General features: G+C 48.9%; 1 protein-coding gene across 2 annotated transcripts; it reads right to left on the bottom strand.

Annotated features, from left to right (window-relative positions):
- Window positions 1-518: 518 nt before the first annotated feature.
- Window positions 519-13975, bottom strand: C1RL (complement C1r subcomponent like). 2 transcript variants are annotated; one of them, XM_015061351.3, is made up of 6 exons: window positions 13788-13972; window positions 13094-13322; window positions 6972-7161; window positions 5131-5244; window positions 4919-4993; window positions 519-2000 (listed from the first exon to the last, which is right to left on the bottom strand). In XM_015061351.3, the coding sequence occupies exons 1-6, from the start codon at window positions 13868-13870 to the stop codon at window positions 1228-1230; spliced, it is 1464 nt and encodes a 487-aa protein (XP_014916837.3). In that variant the 5' UTR covers window positions 13871-13972; the 3' UTR covers window positions 519-1227. The 2 variants fall into 2 exon arrangements, with proteins under 2 accessions (XP_014916837.3, XP_014916838.2); XM_015061352.3 differs by lacking the exon at window positions 6972-7161 and having other exon boundaries at window positions 13084-13322; window positions 13788-13975.
- Between the last annotated feature and the right edge of the window lie 5273 nt (window positions 13976-19248).

The following is a 19248-nucleotide window of genomic DNA, read 5'->3' on the forward strand; positions in this document are numbered from 1 at the left end:
TACAGGAGGTCTTGAGGACAATCAGGAGGTATCATGGTGTACCAGAAAGCAGATGGCCTTCGCTGTCCGGTATCCGCTGGGGGTTTGGGGCAAGCCACTTTCTCTCTCTGGGCTTCAGTTGCCTCATCTGTGAAATGTGGCCCGTAACACATCCATGGCAAACCTGGTGTGAGGAGTCCATGAAATAACATGGGAAGCACCTGGTGTGTGGCAGATGTCAAACAGAACGAACTATTCACTTCGGTAACTGCAGCTAGGAGATAGGGTGAGGGGTGAAGCCGATACTCTGAACACGGGAAGGTCCACGACAGGGGTTTTGGAATGTTTCAGAAATGAAAGCATTTAGGACTGCATCCCTCATACTCCACGTGAACAGGGGGATGAGAAGGTGACAGACTCCCAGGAGAGTACAGAAGAAGCCATGTCAGAAGGAGATGAAGTTTATTATTACTATTTACTTTATTTATTGAAAAAATTTTTTCATGTTTTTATATATTTTTGAGAGAGAGAGAGAGAGAGAGAGCGAGCGAGAGAGCAGGGAAGGGGCAGAGAGAGAGGGAGACACAGAATCTGAAGTAGGCTCCAGGCTCCGAGCTGTCAGCACAGAGCCTGACGCGGGGCTCGAACTCCAGGACTGTGAGATCATGACCTGAGCGGAAGTCGGACGCTTAACCAACTGAGTCCCCCCAGGCTTTATTTTATTTTTTGAGAGGGAGAGAGAGGGCGCAAGTGAGCGAGGGACAGACAGAGAGAAAGAGAGAGAATCCCAGGAGGGGGAGAGAGAGAGAGAGAGAGAGAGAGAGAGAGAGAGAGATGGGGCTGGAGCTCACCTCGTATGGGACTGGAGCTCATGAAGTCCCATGAGATGATGACCTGAGCTGAAATCCAATACTTAATGACTGAGCCACCCAAGCGCACAGAAGATGAAGTTTAGAGACTGAGCCACCCAAGCGCCCAGAAGATGAAGTTTAAAGGCAACCGGCTGAGATGTACAGGGATTCCTTGGGCGGAGCACAAACTCGCAAACTGGAAGGAAGGGAGAGGATGAGGAGGAGGGGGCCTTGGGAAGGAGGAGGAGTTCTGTCGCATGAGGGATAGGGCAGCAGGAGCTCGAATAGAGATTCTCTGCCCCCATCCCCGTCCCCGAGCCCAGTCCGAGCTCCCAACCCTCTCCTTTCGGGGTGGGGGCCTCCAGAGTTGAGGGTCACTGCTCAAGCGCCCCCAGGGTCAGTCCTTCCCCCCCATCACTCCTTTGATCCAGTCCAGGTAGTTGAGCACTTTGGTGTAGAAGCCATAGCCCTTGCCGCACCCGATGCCCCAGGATACGATGCCCGTGGCCACCCAGTGATGGGCGCGCTCATCCCATACCACATAGACGCCACCACTGTCCCCCTGGCAGACGCTCTGGTGCCTCATCTCATCCCCAGCGCAGAACATGTTGTCCGAAAACACCTCAGACCTCTGCTTCTCTTGGAGCCAGGCCTGGCAGGCCGCCCTCGGGGCGACGGGAAGCCTGGAGTACTTCAGCTCAGTGGTTAACCAGCCCCTCTCCACCCCGAACCCACTGACATAGCCCAACACGCCGCTGCGGTAGAGGGTCTCACTGTCGGGCAGACAGACCGGAAGGAGGCTGGGCCCGAGGGGGACGCTGTGTTGGAGCTCCAGGAGGGCAATGTCCCCGTTGAAGTCGTGGGACTCGTTCTGGCGGTAGTCGGGGTGCACGACCACACGGCGCACAGGGTGACTTCCCAGCCGCAGCATCTCGTCTAGGCTTGTGTGGCCCAGGAAGACATCCACCCTCCGGTTCTTCAAGGGAAAGACGCTGTCCTTGGGATAGATGGTGTGGGCGGCGGTGAGGATCCACCTGTCGCCCAGCAGGGCCCCCCCTCCACGGCCGTAGATACTGGTGAAAGCTTGCCAGGGGAAGTTGCCCAACTTGGCTTTTGAGGAACCGAGGGCCTCCTGGTTCTGGGCGATGGGGGTGAGTGGCCGGCCACAGACTGGAAGAGAAGAGGGGTACGGGTGACATCAGCAGCTGCATCAGGATACATTTGTTGAACGGGGCGCCTGGGTGGCTCAGTCGGTTAAGCCGTCTGACTTCAGCTCAGGTCAGGATCTCACTGTTCGTGAGTTCGAGCCCCACGTTGGGCTCTGTGCTGACAGCTCAGAGCTTGGAGCCTGTTTCGGATTCTGTGTCTCCCTCTCTCTGCCCCTTCCCTGCTCATGCTCTGTCCCTCTCTGTCTCTCAAAAAATAAATAAACGTTAAAAAAAAAAGATACACTTGTGAAAGACCTGCTTCTGTGAAGTGCTCTCTCTCCTGTCTCCACAGATACTTACAAAAAAAAAAAAAAATCACTCTTGGGGTGATGAGCATCCCAGTCTTGATTTTGGCTCAGGTCATGATCCCAGAGCCATGGGATTGAGCCCTGTGTCGGGCTCCACGCTCAGTGTGGAACCTGTGTAGGATTCTCTCTCTCCCTCTGCCCCTCTCCCCTGGTCTCTCTCTCTCAAAAAAATATCACTTATTTATTTTACCTTAATAATGGGATTAAAGGGGCGCCTGGGTGGCTCAGTCGGTTAAGCGTCTGACTTCGGCTCAGGTCATGATCTCGCAGTTCGTGAGTTCAAGCCCCGCGTCGGGCTCTGTGCTGACAACTCAGAACCTGGAGCCTGTTTCAGATTCTGTGTCTCCCTCTCTCTCTCTGACCCTCCCCCGTTCATGCTCTGTCTCTCTCTGTCTCAAAAATAAATAAACGCTAAAAAAAAAATATATAAAAAAATAATGGGATTAAAAATTTTAATTCCAGTGTAATTAATTTCACGTGTACAATTTAGTGATCCAACAACTCTACACATTACTCAGTGCTCATCAGGGTGAACTGTACTCTTGATCCCCTTCACCGCTTTTACCCATTCCTCAGCTATTTTTTTAAAAAAATTTTAAAAATATAATTTATTGTCAAATTGGTTTCCATACAACACCCAGTGCTTTTCCCAACAAGTCCCTCAGCTATTTTAAAGCCACTTCTCTAGACTTTTGGTGGAGCCAGCCTGAGCACAATCATGCAGCAAGCCGAGGTTGTCCTCAGCGTCTGTTGTCTTTGTTTTCTGTGCCCTTCCTTCATTTTTTTATTTTATTTTTTCAGTTTTTTTTGTAATTTTTATTTATTTATTTTCAACATAATAATTATATATATTTTTAATTTACATCCAAATTAGTTAGCATATTCTTCTTTCATTTTTTAAAAAATTTTTATGTTTATTTAGTTTTTGAGAGAGTGCAAGTGGGGGAAGGGGAAAGAGAGAGGGATGCACGGAGTCCGATGCAGGCGCCAGGCTCTGAGCTGTCACAGCACAGAGCCTGATGTGGGACTCCAACTCACGAACTGTGAGATCATGACCTGAACCAAAATCGGATCCTTAACCGACTGAACCAGCCAGGGGTCCCGACCTTCCTTCATTTTTAACATCTTCCACTATTACTGGCCCTCCCACCCACCCCCCAAAACAGTTCTCAGGCTGGCCCGAGACCCTTCTGAGGGTCAGGAGTGAGACCTGAGAAGTTTGTTCCGACAGGGTTAGAAAGGCAATGCTTTGGACTCAAAAAAGTGGGTTTCAAAAACGGTGAACTTGAACCCTTGTATTTGCTGGTGGGCGTGTAAAATGAGGCAGCCACAGCAGAACACGGTCTGGCAAGTCCTCAGAAAGTTAAACATACAAGTATGATGGGACCTAGCAATTCCACTCACAGGGATAGATCCAAGGGAACAGAAAGCATATGTTCACACAGAAACGTGCCCACGAAGGCTCATAGCAGCACGATCCATAAAGGGCAAAATGTGGAAACAGCCTAAATGTCTTTCATGTGATGCATGGGTGAGCAAAAGGCAGGTCATCCCCACGACAACGGACTCCCATTCAGCCACCAAAAGGAATGGAATCCCGATACCTGTTCCCACATGGCTGACCCTTGAAAACGTGACGCTAAGTAAAAGAAGCCAGATGCAAAAGGCCACATACTGTAGGATTCCCATTATAGAAAACGTTCAGAACAGGCAAATCCATGGAGACAGAGAGTAGATTAGTGGTTGCCACGGGACGGGGAAGGGTAGATGGAGGTACGGGGTTTCCTTTTGGGGTGATGGAAATGTTCTGGAACTAGTGGGAATGGTGGCACGAGCTTGCAAGCATATTAAAAATGATTGCATTGGAAATTTTTAAACGATGAAGGTGGTGAATCTTATGTTACATAAGTTGTATCTTAATAAAGAATCTTTTGAAAAAAATGGTGGACTTTCTGGCACTGTGACATCTAGGTAGGGAGATATTTTGGGGACAGAGAGCCTGTCTATGTATGCTTCAAGCAGACCATCCCAAGAGACGGGTTTCCCTTATTTCCACTCTGCGGACCTCTCTTCTCCTGTACTGTCCCATTTGATGAACTTCCTTCCTGCTTTTTCTTTCTCAGTTATCTCTTTTGTTGTTGTTAATTTTGTTTAATGTTTTCTTTATTTTTGAGAGAGAGAGAGAGAGAGTCAGAGCGTGAGCCGGGGAGGGGCAGAGAGGGAGACACAGAATCCGAAGCAGGCTCCAGGCTCTGCGCTGTCAGCACAGAGCCTGACACGGGGCTCGAACCCGCGAGCCATGAGATCAGGACCTGAGCCGAAGTCGAACGCCCAGCTGACTGAGCCACACGGCCACCCCTCCTTTCTCAGTTATCTCTTGATCCTGAAGAAAAAGAGACAAGATCCTTGCCTCTCCTTCTCTGGGCCCTCCTGGGCCCTGTACTTCTGCCTTTATCTCTCCCTTTCTACCCCAAGGCTTAAACCTCCGTGTCTTGCTCCCACAGGCCCCATGTGCAGCTAAGACTTCTTTGGGAAGTGGCCACTGGAGGGGCGCTGGCAGGTCACTACTCACCAGGTTCACAGCGAGGAAGCTCCTCCCTATCCTGTGTCTCCTTCCAGAGGCCCTGGGTTGTGCAGGGGAGTGCCCCTGAGGAGTGAAAAGACAGGAGGCAAAGAAACAGGCTCAGACTTGGGAGGTGGGGGTGGCGGGCGCCCAGAAGGCCTCAGGCCTCTTGGTGGGAGTGAGGCAAGTAGGAGCCAGTTCCCCAGCAGGTGGGGGCTTACCTGCCGGCACTGCCTGATAGTAGGGCTCCGGGCAGTGGTTCTGGATCTTGGAGGAGTTGTCTTCAGCTATGCTGATGGCCTCAGAGCCCCCACTGGGCCGACTGTGGTTCACCCCTGTAGGAAAACAGTGGTCATAAGGACCTAGAGCTGGCAACCCCGGGACCGATTCTGGCCCACGGCCATATTTTAGTTTGACTTGCACAATCTTTTGTTTAGAACAACCGAAATGGGGCGCCTGGGTGGCTCCGTCGGTTGAGCGTCCGACTTCGGCTCAGGTCATGATCTTGTGGTTCGTGCGTGAGTTCGAGCCCCGCGTCGGGCTCTGTGCTGACAGCTCAGAGCCTGGAGCCTGCTTTGGATTCTGTGTCTCCCCCTGTCTGCCCCTCCCGCTCCCCTGATCGTGGTCTATGTGTCTCTCTCAAAAAGAAATGAACATAAACAATGATAAATTTTGAAAATAACCATGATAAATAGGGTATAGGGAAACCTGTAGTTTCACACATGGCTGGTCAGTATATATGAGCAAGACTTCTTGGGAGGGAAATTTAGCAATACCAAGATTTAAATTGCAAGCGTTTTTTTTCACCTAACATGTACACTTCTAAGAATTCACCTTCATACACGTGCTCAAGGTGTATAAACAAGGAAGGATACCCTTAGCAGCAATGTTTGTGGCAGCAAAGTATCAGTGGAGGGCTGGTTAAATCCATTGCATGCATCAATCAAAGGAATATTGTGTGGTCATTCAAAAGAATTAGGCAATGCTAACCACATGTACATGGGATGATCTTTAAGACATATTATTGTGTGAAAAATACTACATTTAAGACGTTTCATCAGGGGCGCCTGGGTGGTGCAGTCGGTTAAGCGTCCGACTTCGGCCAGGTCACGATCTCGCGGTCCGTGAGTCGGTCCGTGAGTTTGAGCCCTGCGTCGGGCTCTGGGCTGATGGCTCAGGGCCTGGAGCCTGTTTCCGATTCTGTGTCTCCCTCTCTCTCTGCTCCTCCCCCGTTCATGCTCTGTCTCTCTCTGTCCCAAAAATAAATAAAAAACGTTGAAAAAAAAATTTTTTTTAAATAAAAAAAAAAAAAAGACGTTTCATCAGGCAATCCTTTCCTTCCCTGTAAGAATACGTATAATTGAATGGCATAGATGTCTTTGGAAAGATACCAGGAAGTGGACAACAGGGTTGTTTCTGGACAGGGTAGCCAGGGACTAAGGGCCAGAGATCAGAGGAAGACTTACTTCTTATAATATTACCGTATTACATTATTTTTATTCACCATATTATGTTATTTAAAAAAATTACCATGTACTAGCAGTATCTTTCCAAAAAAATCCGAGTTACCATTTGAAAATCCAGAATTTCACTTAAAAATCTGGAATTTTGGGGGTGGCTGGGTGACTCAGTCGGTTAAGCATCCGACTTTGGCTCAGGTCACGACCTCACAATTTGTGAGTTTGAGCCCCACGTCAGGCTCTGTGCTGACAGCTCGGAGCCTGGAGCCTGCTTCAGATTCTGTGTCTCCTCCTCTCTCTGCCCCTCCCCTGCTCGTGCTCTGTCTCTCTCTGTCTCTCCATCATAAATAAACATTTTTTAAAAATCTGGAATTTTTGGCTTCGTTTGAAGGATGGATGATCTGTACGCATTTGGCCTAGAAGTCTGCATGGAAAGGAGTGCTGGAACCGAGCAGCGGCTGCTCTTTGAATTGGGGCACAGGTGGGGCCGGGAGGGCTCACTGGTTCCTGCCTCAGTAGTCACTCAAGCTTCCACATGTCACTTCAGGATACTAGGGGCCATGGCTGTGGGCAGAGGCTGCACCCCCGGGACAGACACTCACCCACAGCTTGGTAGAGGGCCAGGAAGCCCCTGTGGAGGCCAGTAGTCCTGTCCTGAGAGGAGGCGGGTGCTCGGAAAGTCAGCCGCAATCGATTCCCTGGGGACACAAACTCCCTCTGACCAGGGGGGCTGCCCAGCGGGGAGCCCTGCTGCCCACAGAACCGGTTCGGATCCATCCCACTGGCTGTGATCTGGAAGGGGAGGGTGGGCAGGCAGGTGTGGGGTGAATCTGCACCACAGGGTCACATCCTGGGCGTAGATTCTAGAAGGTCTGCCCACCTCTGGGGCCCAGAAGCTGTCCCTCGGGGAGATTTCCTCAAGTAGCTTTCTGTTGCATTACTGACGCCCAGGTTTCTTTCATCCATGACCAGATACCTCGCACATTTCTTTCGCCTACCATAATTACCTCAAAGCCCACCATAGTTACCTCCTTTCAAGAAGCTCCTTGGGAACCCCAGGGTTTCTCCAAACAGTCCACTGGATTCTCAATTCTAAGAAGGCAGGAATTACATCTATTTTGCTCACCACTGACTCTCTGACGCTCCAAATGGTACATAGAGCGCCAGAGCCTTGAATCAACAAGTATACAGACGTAAGTCCTTCCCATCCAGCCTCCTCCACTCCCATCACCTTCCAGTTCGAGTAACTTCCTAGGACCAATGTCTGTGAGGCAAAGACCCTTTGCAAACACTGAGCCCCTTGGGTTCCTCGCTTTCCTGTTCTTCTTCTTTTGGAATGTTCCTCCGCCTATACTCCATAAACTTAACTGTGGCCACTGACACGGTGTGAAATCTATGGACACGGTGTGTGTACGTTGGCTATTGTTGCTTAATATGTTCGTTGAGCAGGCTGTCTCTGTTTCTGTCCCTTCTGGCTGCCTCCCCCCGGCTCAAATCCCTTCCTGTGGGTTCCCCAATCCAAGGAAGGGCACCTTGGAAGGAGTCCCCCTGGCCCATGCTTCGTGCCTAATCTCTGTTCTGGGTGCACCGCTCACTGGTCAGCTCATTTGATTTCTGAACCTTCATGTTGACACACATACTCTGGGTTCTTGCTAGCTCTCTGCTTCCTCATTCTTTCCGAATCTCGAATTCCCTTAAGACCCCATCCAGTCCGTCTCTTCATGGTCACAGCAGCTGGGTGGAAGTTGGCACAAAGAAAAGTTTTGTCCCAATGCTTTTGCTTCCTTAGAACATCAACAAAACTAATCTCCCTATTTCAGAGACCTACCTCTTGGGGAAGAAGCATTTTACCCTAGAAAACGGTCCTTTACTGATATACTTGGTTGTTAAATGCTCCAGTTTTCTTCTTCCTCTTCCTTACGAGCTGTCGGCTAACTAAAGTCACTTAAGAGTCTAACTAGTAACGTAGAATGAACACCTGGCTGCGAGTCATCAGACTTGTGTTAAATTCCAGACTTTGCCCCGACTCCCCGTGTGACATGGCGGGGGGGGGGGGGTTTCTTAACTACCCCAGCTCTCAGTTTCCTCCTTATAGGAGCAAGACCTCCTATAAAATGACCTGTAAGGCCTCTTCTAGCCAGGACAACATCACGCCCTATGATAGCTGTCCAGCATCTGCACGCGGAGCCACCTGCTCGTTCAAAATTCATTTTTTTGTGTGTTCTACAGAGGCTTGGGTTCCACTCATTCTTTCGTTTAGTCCTTTATTTATTTTTTTAAGTTTATTTATTTACTTTGAGAGAGAGAACATGAGCTGGGGAGGGACAGAGAGAGGAAGAGAGAGAGAATCCCAAGCAGGCTCCACGCTGACAGCATGCAGCCCGATGCGGGACTTCATCTCATGAACCGTGAGATCATGACCTGAGCTGAAATCTAGAGTTGGACGCTCAACCAACTGAGCCACCCAGGCGCCCCTCATTTATTCCTTTAATAAAGAGTTATTGGCTATGTTCTATGTGCTAGGCAATAGAACACCATGCTAGGTGTTGGGGGGGTATAGATACAAACACACAGTTCTGCTACCAAGGAGCCCACAGGCTGGTTGAGTATACTGACAAGTAAAAACAGAACTGAACTACAAGGTGTTGAATTCTGCATTTGAAGTGTCTGTTTGCTTTGCTCCGGACGCAGAGAGGAGGGAAGAGTCCTATTCCTGAGCTTAAAGTCCCTCATTGACAAGGGAAGAGTCAGGCCAAAATCACAACTGTCTGTGACTGAGAAGAGCGGGGCTCACGGTAGGTGCTCAACGGACGAAGGCTGAATTGAAGGAAGTATAGTCCCGACTGCCAGTTAAATCTGAAGCACTACACACACGCATTTATCTCCTCTCCCACCTCAAATCCCACCAACGTGACAGCAAAGGGATAAAATGGTATTACGCGAGCAAGGACAAAAAAGAGAGAGGACGACGTGACAGTGGATGAGAGCTGTCCACACTTTGGAAGATAGAATGGAGATGGACCATGGCAATGAGTCTGCAAGGATAGAAGCCAACACAGAGTGGGCAGATTCTCATCACACAACCCAGGGAGGTTCCAGAAACTGGGGTAACCAGGAGCCCCTGAGGATGAGGACGAAGGAAGGGCTGATGGAAAGCCTACGCGGGGAGACCTCAGAACTCTGGATCCCTTTGCCCACGCTGTGCATCTGGGCAACTCCTCTGGCTCATCCTGGCAGATGACCTGAGCGTGAGCCAGACAGCCTGGACTTGGGGTCCGCCAGCACACTTGACGGAGGAGGTGAAAACCACGACTGAGAGCAGAGGGATTAGGTGGAAGTCCACGTGTCAAACAATGAGATTCCCTTCTCTGCTTGTTTGCCAGAATGTCAGCAACCCTGAGCAGGAGGCCAGAGGATTCTGATCTGAGGTCGGCTGTCCCCAAGGAAAATACTTCTGCGAGCTAATATCTGGGAGGCGCCCAATAGCACAAATAGGTCACCGTGTTGATAACTCTATTTCCGAACCTGTCACTGCACAAGTTTTAGCTACCCACACAGAGAATCCAGTGCCAGCCAAGTATTTCACCCTTAAATATGAATGGACAGCCAAGGATTATCAGACATTATAGGATGGTTTCGAACACAAAAAATAGAGACCAAAACAAATGAACAATAAAAGGGAACTTGGGTGAAGCAGAGATAATACAAGGAACAGAAGAAACCTTTAAAAATAATCCCCGTAGAGGGAAAGGAGTAGATATGGCCTCAATGAGACAAGAACAGTATTCTATAAAAAGGCACGTTTTGAAGAATGACCTTTTAGACGTGAAAAAATATGTTAGCAGAAAAAAATTAATTAAAATGTTATTTAAAATGAAGAGATCTCCCAGAAAGTGGAACAAAAAGAAAAAGAGACGGAAAACAGAACAGAATGGATTAACAAAACGAGAGAATCAGTCCAGAATCTACAACAACTCAATCACAGGGGTTCCAGAAAGAGAAAATACAGAAAGCAGACATCTGGAACTTATTTAACAAATAATACATGACTGGTGGGTGGGGACATAGGTGATGGGGGTTAAGGAGGGCACTTGTTGTGATGAGCACAGGGTGTTGTATGTTGAGTGTTGAATCACTATATTGTACACCTGAAACTAATATTACAATGCATGTTGACTGGAATTTAAGTAAAAACTTTAAAAAATGATTAAGTGATGGAGAAGAAAAGTACAGCATAAGGAATGTAATCAATAATCAATACTATTATAATAACATTGTATGGTGACAGATGGTGACTACACTTATTGGGGTAAGCACCGAGCAATGTACAGAATTGTGTATTCAATATTTTGTACAATTGAAACTAAGATAACATTGTATGACAACTATACTTCAGTAAAAAAAAAAAAATACAAGAACATTCCCAGAATTGAAGGATTAGATTTAAAAAGTCTCTACGTTAGAGGGCGCCTGGGTAGCTCAGACAAGTATCCGACTTCAGCTCAGGTCATGATCTCATGGTTTATGAGTTCGAGCTCCGCATTAGGCTCTGCGCTGACAGCTCAGAGCCTGGAGCCTGCTTTGGATTCTGTGTCTCCCTTTTCTCTGCCCCTCCCCCGTTCACACTCTGTCTCTGTCTTTCTCTCAAAAATAAATAAACATTTAAAAAGGAAAAAAAAGTCCTACATTAGGGGTGTCTGGGTGGCTCAGTCGGTTAAGTGACTGACTCTTGATTTTGGCTCAGGTCATGAACTCACGGTTGTGAGATCAAGTCCTGCATTGGGCTCCGTGTTGGGTTCCATGCTGGGCATGAAGCCTGCTTAAGGTTCTCTCTCTGTCCCTCTGCCCTTTCCCGCCACCCCTGAAACTAACTAAATAAATAAAGTGAACAAACACAAATAAAAATAATAAAAAGTCTCTGGGTTAAAAAAACCCTGTACAATGAGTAGAAAAAGACTCATATCAAGGCTCATCAGAATGAAAATTTAGAAAATTGGCAATAAGGAAAATGTTCCAAAAGTTCTGGAGAGAAAGAACTAAGGACCAGGAATCATAATTGTACCAGCCTAACAACACTAGAGCAAGTAGACAGTATCATCCAAATTCTGAGGGGAAATGACTTCCAACCCAGCAAGCAACCCAAATCAATTGTCCATCAATGGTGAGGGTAGAGCTGGGACATTCAGGGTATGTACGATCCTTTGCAAGTTATTTTCTCTTGCTCTTTCTGGAGCAGAATGTTCTCCCCCCAAATGGGGTACTATACCAAGAAGAGAATGATACGGGATTCAGTTCCAACACAGGACACGTAAAGGAAATGCCCAGAAGGAAGGGTAGGGAACTCCCAGAATGCCTGAGGCTCTAGACAGCAGGGGACTCAGACTGAGGAGATAAATCACCAAGAGCTCTTCAGGGGGATGTCACCAGTACAAAGGAGGACTAGAGATTGAGATGTGTGGTTGATTGTGTCGATTATATAGAGAGGATATTTACTGTCCTGGCTAAGAGTCTGGGGAGATTAGTTACAGACAGAACTAAAAATCAAATCAAAAACAAACAGAAAACCCCTAAAATTCCATGTGGTTACCGACTCCTGGGAGACCCAAAAGTTGGAGAAACAAGGACATAGAATTATGGTACACCATATGCTCAGAAGTGAATATTTTAATTGTTTTAATGTTTTCTTTATTTTTGAGAGAGAGAGAGAGAGAGTTAGAGCGGGAGCAGGGGAGGGGCAGAGAGAGAGGGAGACACAGAATCTGAAGCAGGCTCCAGGCTCCGAGATGTCAGCACAGAGCCCTACGTGGGGCTCAAACTCATGAACTATGAGATCATGACCTGAGCTGAAGTCGGATGCTTAACCGACTGAGCCACCCAGGCATCCCTGAAGTGAATGTTTTAAAGTCAAGAGAATGCAAATAATGAGTACAGAGTTAACTAGAAATGCTAATAGTGGTTGACAGGGATGACGGGGGTGGGGACATGTGGAAGGTCTAAGAGATGTAAATAGAGTCCTCATCTTCTATAGTTAGATATTAAGTGATCAGATGCAAAAAAGTAACATAATAAGCATGCTATTTATACATATGGGCGTAAATGCCAGACGGAGCAGCTACATGAACTGTAGGTGCTTCCCCGGGAGGGGCAGTGGGGCTGGGAAGAAGGCTGGAGACGCTGTTTTCCTGATAAGCCTTGGACTATACTCATTTTTAAAAAGAACTATGTGCACGGTATTATTTCGATAGGAATAAAATTTAACCCAAGAGACAAGATAAGGGGCCGTTTCTAGAGTGTTCTTATTCTGCAACTTGAACCGTCACCTGGTCTTTTGTGATTATTTACGCCCAGCCTCCTGATCTGACAGAGCCTGCGCTCCACCAATACTCGATGGATCTTTAACGAATGCTATGTGAGTCCCCGCTCTTTTACTCCAGGGTTTGGCGGTACTTGTGTGTCCCTCTGTACGACTTCCAAAGGCAGGGAAGTCTTTTTTGCTCTCTTGCTCTGTGGGGCCCACACGGTAATGCGGGCAGGGACAGGGTCGCTGGTTGAAGGCTGTGCCCTGGGGCAGATCCTGGCCTCCCAGGTAAGCTGCCTGAGCCCCTGACTTGGACTCGTCAGTCATCTTTTGCCATTCAGGGCACAGCCACACCCCCCTGCCTCTGGGCTCCAGGCCAGGAGCCTTCCTCCCCAGAGTCCCTCCAGGACCACCACCACAGCTCACTGTGACAGAGTCCTGCCCGCAGTCCTGGGACGGCTCCAGGTCAAAGTCCTGGAAGACAAGTCTCACGGCGAAGCCCTCTGGAGCCTCGATGTCACTGCTGCTCTCTTGGCCTTTGACATATGGCTCTGGATACCCGGGGGATGTCAGCTGCTGGGGTAGCTGCTGGGCCAAGAGCACGGAGCCCTGTGTGGGGCAAGCCTGGAGGACTCCCCAGAGGAGTAGCCACCACCTGTGCGTGGGTGAGAGCAACATGTGGCCACAGAGCTGTGGCCTCAGTCCTTGGGGCCCCGGCACCTGCTGGCCACTTCCTCATCGTCCCTCCTCACCCTGAGCCTCCTAGCCAGCCTGAGCTTGGACTGTGACTTTTCCACCATTGCTCATCTCCCTGGCGAGTCTCAATCAAAGTAGGGGGCTGCTCCCTGCTTCAGCAAATTTCACCCCCCACCCCTGCCCCCCCGGGATCTGAGGGAGCAATGGTGGTAGGAGGGAGGGACATTTCAATATGTTAGTTTCCTGGCTCGGACAGGAAGGCTGGGGAAGGCTGCTAGAGGCTACAGGCAAATTCCAGCTCCCTGGGCATTAATTGGCTGTGTGTGTGTGTGTGTGTGTGTGTGTGTGTCCCTGGGTCTACCTCCCCCTCCCCCACCCCAGGGCCACTTCCCTTTCTTCCAGGCCTCTTCAAGGGCACACTCACATCTTGCCTTGGCAGCTTGTGGAGTGGGGGCTTCTCCAGAGGTAATTTCCCCACTCTGAGACCAGGCATCTGGAACTGGACATCTGGGAGGCTTGGCCCACGCCGGGGAACAGGAGGTGGGGCTGGGGAAGGCCTTGTGGGGGAGGAGGGAGAAGTTACTGGAAATGAGTTAAGTAATTCGCCGCCGTTCTTTTTTCAATTCTCTGAGTTGTGCGCCACCTGCTGTCTGATTCAGGAATAGTTTGCCCACCAGGATTTAGAGGAAAGACCTCTCCAAAACCACATTTGCCCTCAGAAGACATCGGGGGCTGGGGAAGGTGCTGACTCTTGAGTCTTGTGTACTACTTAAAACTAATTTTTGCCTCATGCATGTATCACACGGTAGGGTCGCTCCCTCTGAGTTAGGGCTGTCACCTTTAATGGCCATATGTCTCCCTCCCTGATTTTTCCACTCATTTATGTTACCAGACTGCGTCTTGTAGAAATGAAAGTTTGTGACCCATGAACTGGAGCTACTCCTTCCTCCTCTCTCCTCATCCAGGATGGGTGGGGGCACTTGCTGAGGTTGTGTTTTGAATTCTGCCCACAACCCGTGGGAGCTGCTTGTCCAGTGGGGTCATGCTGGGCAGGTCTGGGGTCAGGCCCAGACTCACGCTTCTTTCGACAGACGCCAGAGGCCATGGCTGGCGGCAGAGCCCGCCCTCCCTGCGCCTCCAGGAGGGACACTCACCCATGGCTTGGTGGGGGGCGGGAAGCCCTTGTGGAGGCCAATGTTCCTGTCCTCAAAGGAGGCAGGTATGTGGACGGCCAGTATGCGGAAGATACAACTCCCTCTGACCAGGGAGGGCTGCCCAGTGGAGAGCCCTGCCGCCCTCAAAAACAGCTCAGAGTAGCCCCGCTGTGATCCCAAAGTGGAGGGGTTGGGGGGTGGCAGGCAGATGTGGGGTGAATCTGCAGCACTGGCACAGGGTCCCGTGCTGGGCGTGGACTCCAGCCCCGTGGAGGGCACACCTCTGTGTGTGTGTGCCCCGTCTAGGCACGCCTGCACACCTCTGGGGCTCAGAGTTATAACACATGATGGTTTTGTCAAATAGTTGGACTTACCCTTTCCCCCTCCATTCTGCTAGCCGCAAAGGCTGCCATATACCGAGAATGGTTCCTCACTCACTCCAGTGCTCTTGGTCCACTCTGCTTTCAAGAGGCTCTCCAGAAACCCTTAGGGACACTCCCAAGCCATGCACTGGGCCAGCTACTAGCTCCATTAAGGCAGGGACTGTGGCTACTTGGCTCACCGTCCCTGATGGCTAACACGCCGCCTACCCGTGCGCTTGAAACTTGACTCTGTGGGTAGAAGGTCCCTTAGCCGGCTTCTTCTCTCCCCCTTCCACATTAACCCTCAAATTCCCCTTCTTCCAGCCCCACTATCACCTTGCCAAGTGCTTTTCTGCTACCAGTCTTCGGGACCTGACTTTTCCTGCTTCCCCTTCTTTTGCAGGATACTTCCCTTACCCCACACAGGCAACAAAACACACAGGGCTGTAACATAGCCATCTAGTAAGAGAGTGAGAAAAATCTAAAGGTACAAAACATACTAAAAATGGTATACCTCTGTGATATTTTGTAATCCTGTGATAGCAACAAGCAGCTCCTTCCAGGCTCTCCCTGGGTCATCCCACATGACCAGGCTCCTTCTCGAGCGCCATCCCTCTGGGCTACCCTCTCTCCTGGAGCATCCCTCTGCCACCTTCAGTCCAAGGGGGAGCTTGGGAGGCAATCCCTCTCACCCCCATTTCAGAAGGAACGTCTACTCTGGGCCCACGCACACCACTCAGGTCCCTGGTCATGTGTTCTCCTTCTCGTTACTTCTTCCTTCATTTGTCCCTTGCCCCCACTGCTTTCCTCCCTTCCTCCAGGCCTTTGATCCTCCTCCCCCATCCAAGCTTTAGCTCTGACAGCTTCCTCTCCTCTGAGCCTCACATCACCCCACCTTTCTGGGGAGCCTCTGACTTGCGAAGGCAACTAACTTCCTATTGAACTTGGGAAGCTGTATTGCTCCCAAGTAATAGGGGTGCAGTGGAGATGGTGCCCCCAAATATCATGGTCAGAGCATTTGTCTTCCTTATATCACCCCCAGGGAAGGGGTGCTGTGGGCCACAAATTCCAAATCCCCTCAAGTTAATTGAACTTGGGGTTAAGCTGCTTCCCCCTGTTTCTTTTTCCAGCTCTTCCCACAAGGCTGATTCCTATCTTTACTGGGCAAGGATTCTTCTTGTTATTTCAAGTGATCACGGACCCTTGGGGCACCTGGGTGGCTCAGTTGGTTAAGCATCCTGCTCTTGATTTCAGCTCAGGTCATGATCTCACAGTTTGCGGAACTGAGCCCCGTGTCGGGCTCCATGCTAACAGTGCAGAGCCTGCTTGGGATTCTCTATCTCCCCTCTCTCTTTGCCCTTCCCTTGCTTGTGTTCTCTTTCAAAATAAATAAATAAACTTAAAAAAAATCATCACAGATCTTTATTTATTTATTTTTTTAACGTTTATTTATTTTTGAGACAGAGAGAGACAGAGCATGAACGGGGGAGGGGCAGAGAGAGAGGGAGACACAGAACCGGATGCAGGCTCCAGGCTCTGAGCCATCAGCCCAGAGCCCGATGCGGGGCTCGAACTCACAGACCGTGAGATCATGACCTCAGCTGAAGTCGGACGCTTAACCGACTGAGCCACCCAGGCGCCCCCATCACAGATCTTTAAAAAAAGTTTTTTTTAAAGTTTATTTATTTTGAGAGAGACAGAGAGAACATGAGAGGAGAGGGTCAGAGAGAGAGAGAGAGAGGTAGAGAGAGAGAGAATCCCAAGCAGGTGTCACACCATCAGTACAGAGCCCAACTTGGAGCTTGAACCCAAGAACTGCGACGTCATGACCTAAGCCGAAATCATGAGTCAGATGCTCAACCAGCTGAGCCACTCAGGTGCTTGTCAAATTGTCACAGACTCTAAAACTCTTTGAAAAAGAAATTGAAACAGAGAAATGGGATTTTACCTTTATGCTTGAAAGGACAAGAAAGTCCCAAAGGTCTGACAAACAAACAAACAAACAAACAAACATCAATCTCACAAGTATTTATGCCTTTGAAAACCGAAGAGGTTAATTTAAATATTGTATTCAGAGTAATAAGTTATCAACGGCCAACCAGAGTTGCAGACTTTTAAGATTTATAGATTACATTGTATTGGTCATATAGCAATCATCGCTGATGGCTGAATGTCTTAAAAGATTCCTTTGCACAAATTACACTTCCAGAGATGATATAAATATAACATAGAACAGGATTGCATGTTTTCACACCAGTGGGACTGAATGTTCTTGATTTACCACCTTATCAGAATCAACTCTATGAGGCAGAATCGTGTCTGATTTTCTGCAACTCTAGGATAAGAGGGAATATAGTCTTCTCATCTTGCCGAGATTTATTTTGTTAGTATTTGTGGGGCTTGCTTTTTAAAACCAGGCACCAGAATTCCATTTTAGGGTATTTAGAGGGTAAAAAAGGCAGGCCCGAGAAGCTTAAAATGTACAAAAGAGAAAGTTGACAAATGGAATATGAAATACTTTCTGGTTTTCATCTACAATTGGAAGACAGGTCCATCTTACTCCAGGTCAAGTGAGAAGGTTTGGCCCAAGTGAGGGCTGTGGCCTGGAGAAGCAGGAGGAACAGAAGATCACTGGAAATATAGTAATTCCCAGAATGACTGTTAAAAAAAATCTCTAGAGTAGACACAACTTACTACCTGGCTCAGGAATGGCTAAAATATTGGAGATAGTTTTTGCCCAAATTGAGGCTTGATATCTCTGAGATTGAGAAGACCTCTTATCCACCAACACCCAGACTTGACTTGAAGGAGAAGCTGAAGGAAAGTTCTGTGGGGATGATGCCAGGTGTTCACTTTTAAAAGCTTCTCTATTTCAAAGACTATTTCTATTTCTTTATGCTCCTGGTTCTCTGTTAATCACTCCCCAGACTGTGGTTGTCTCTCTCTGTGCCCTTTCTTTCCATACCGGGTGCTCTGGGGAGAAGAGCAATGGCCATGTGGAGGCCCCATGATGCCACCTCACAGTGGAGAAAGGAAGACTCTGGTGGAAGTGAGTAGAATTCACCTCCGTGGACTTCTCCTCAGATCCTGGCCTGTACTCTTCCTTCCACCTGGCCTTGAAGAGGAAATTTTGAGATACAGCCGCTGTCTGAGGTCCTGCCTTCTCATTGGATGTCAGAGTACGTAAGGCAGCTGACTGTGGCCTGCTTGGCCCATGGGCAGGAAGCATGATGGGCCTTGGACGTCCAGATTGGGTCACTTGGTGCCAATGGCAGCAGGAGGAGGCAAATGGAGCCACAGAAGAGGAAGCCTTCTACTGCCCTCTGCAGGTAAAGCTGGGACCTGCAGCAACTGCCCATGAATAAGAGGGACTATGGCATGAGCCCCAAGAGACCTCCTCTGGGAGGAAGGGGACCATGGCATGAGCCCCCAGGGATCTGCCCTGGAAGGAAGGGGTACCCAACCAGCCGCTGGATCATAAGGCTTACGGGCTGGGTACTGTGTTCTTTGTCTCTGACGTTCTTTTGGTCATGCTTCACTATACCAGTCCTTCCTCATACACCCATCTAACCACCTATCAGCCCTAACATTACTGGCCACTTTAGCACTTGTTTTCACCCGCCCTGATTCACTTTATTGCCTCTAAGAAATTCTTAGAGGCAAGAGTGTTCCTACCTCCCCACGATGGTCATCAGCAACCTGAGTGAGTCTGATAGGCCTAATAAGATTGTTAGTGCTTTACCCACCAGGGTATTAACTCTCTCTCTCTCTTTGTAGCTTTGGTGGACCAACTTTATCCAATATTCCAGAACACTCTTTAGGGTCACCCATTGGGAGAGCATAGGTCCCCGTTGGGTTGGAACAGTCCCAGTTTACGCTGGTTGTCCTGGTGTAATTATTAATAGCACCCTCCTTCTCTTTCAAAGGAGTCCTGGTTTGGACAGTAAGCTATATCGTCATCCTTGTGCAAAGTGCTTTGCAGCTACTTCAGTATGCTGCATGAGACCTTCCTTCCTCTCTCCAGCCCTTGTCATTGTCATTGTGGTCACTTGTCACTGTGGTCACTACCCCAGGCTGAGCTCTGGGTACCTGAAGCACTTTCTGGCAGCTCCACGCCCACTGCATCGGTCAGCATGCTTTCATGAGCAACACGATACTCTCCTGGAATAACATGTGGGAAATGTGCTCAGTAACATATCTCTGCTCTCTCCTTCTCCACCAAAATCAGAGTCTTCCTTTTTTTTTTTTAAATACTTAAAAAAATGTCATCTTAATGTACTCAGGCCTGAAAGGTGTTTGTGGATGGGTTTGTCCCAAAGTTCTGAGGTCTGTCTACTAGCCCCTAAGAACTCATCATGAGAAAGAGGCT

This window comes from Acinonyx jubatus, chromosome B4 (genome assembly GCF_027475565.1).
Source record: "Acinonyx jubatus isolate Ajub_Pintada_27869175 chromosome B4, VMU_Ajub_asm_v1.0, whole genome shotgun sequence".
NCBI lineage: Eukaryota > Metazoa > Chordata > Mammalia > Carnivora > Felidae > Acinonyx > Acinonyx jubatus.

Bases quoted from the DNA above. Each gene is read 5' to 3' on its own strand.
- C1RL (XM_015061351.3), bottom strand. From the start codon at position 13,870: ATGTCCAGTTCCAGATGCCTGGTCTCAGAGTGGGGAAATTACCTCTGG. The intron at 7,162-13,093 runs GTGAGCTGTGGT...CTCCCCTTCCAG, and splicing joins GCGGGCAGGACTCTGTCACA to ATCACAGCCAGTGGGATGGA. The intron at 2,001-4,918 runs GTGAGTAGTGAC...CTTCTCTTCCAG, and splicing joins GCTTCCTCGCTGTGAACCTG to TCTGTGGCCGGCCACTCACC.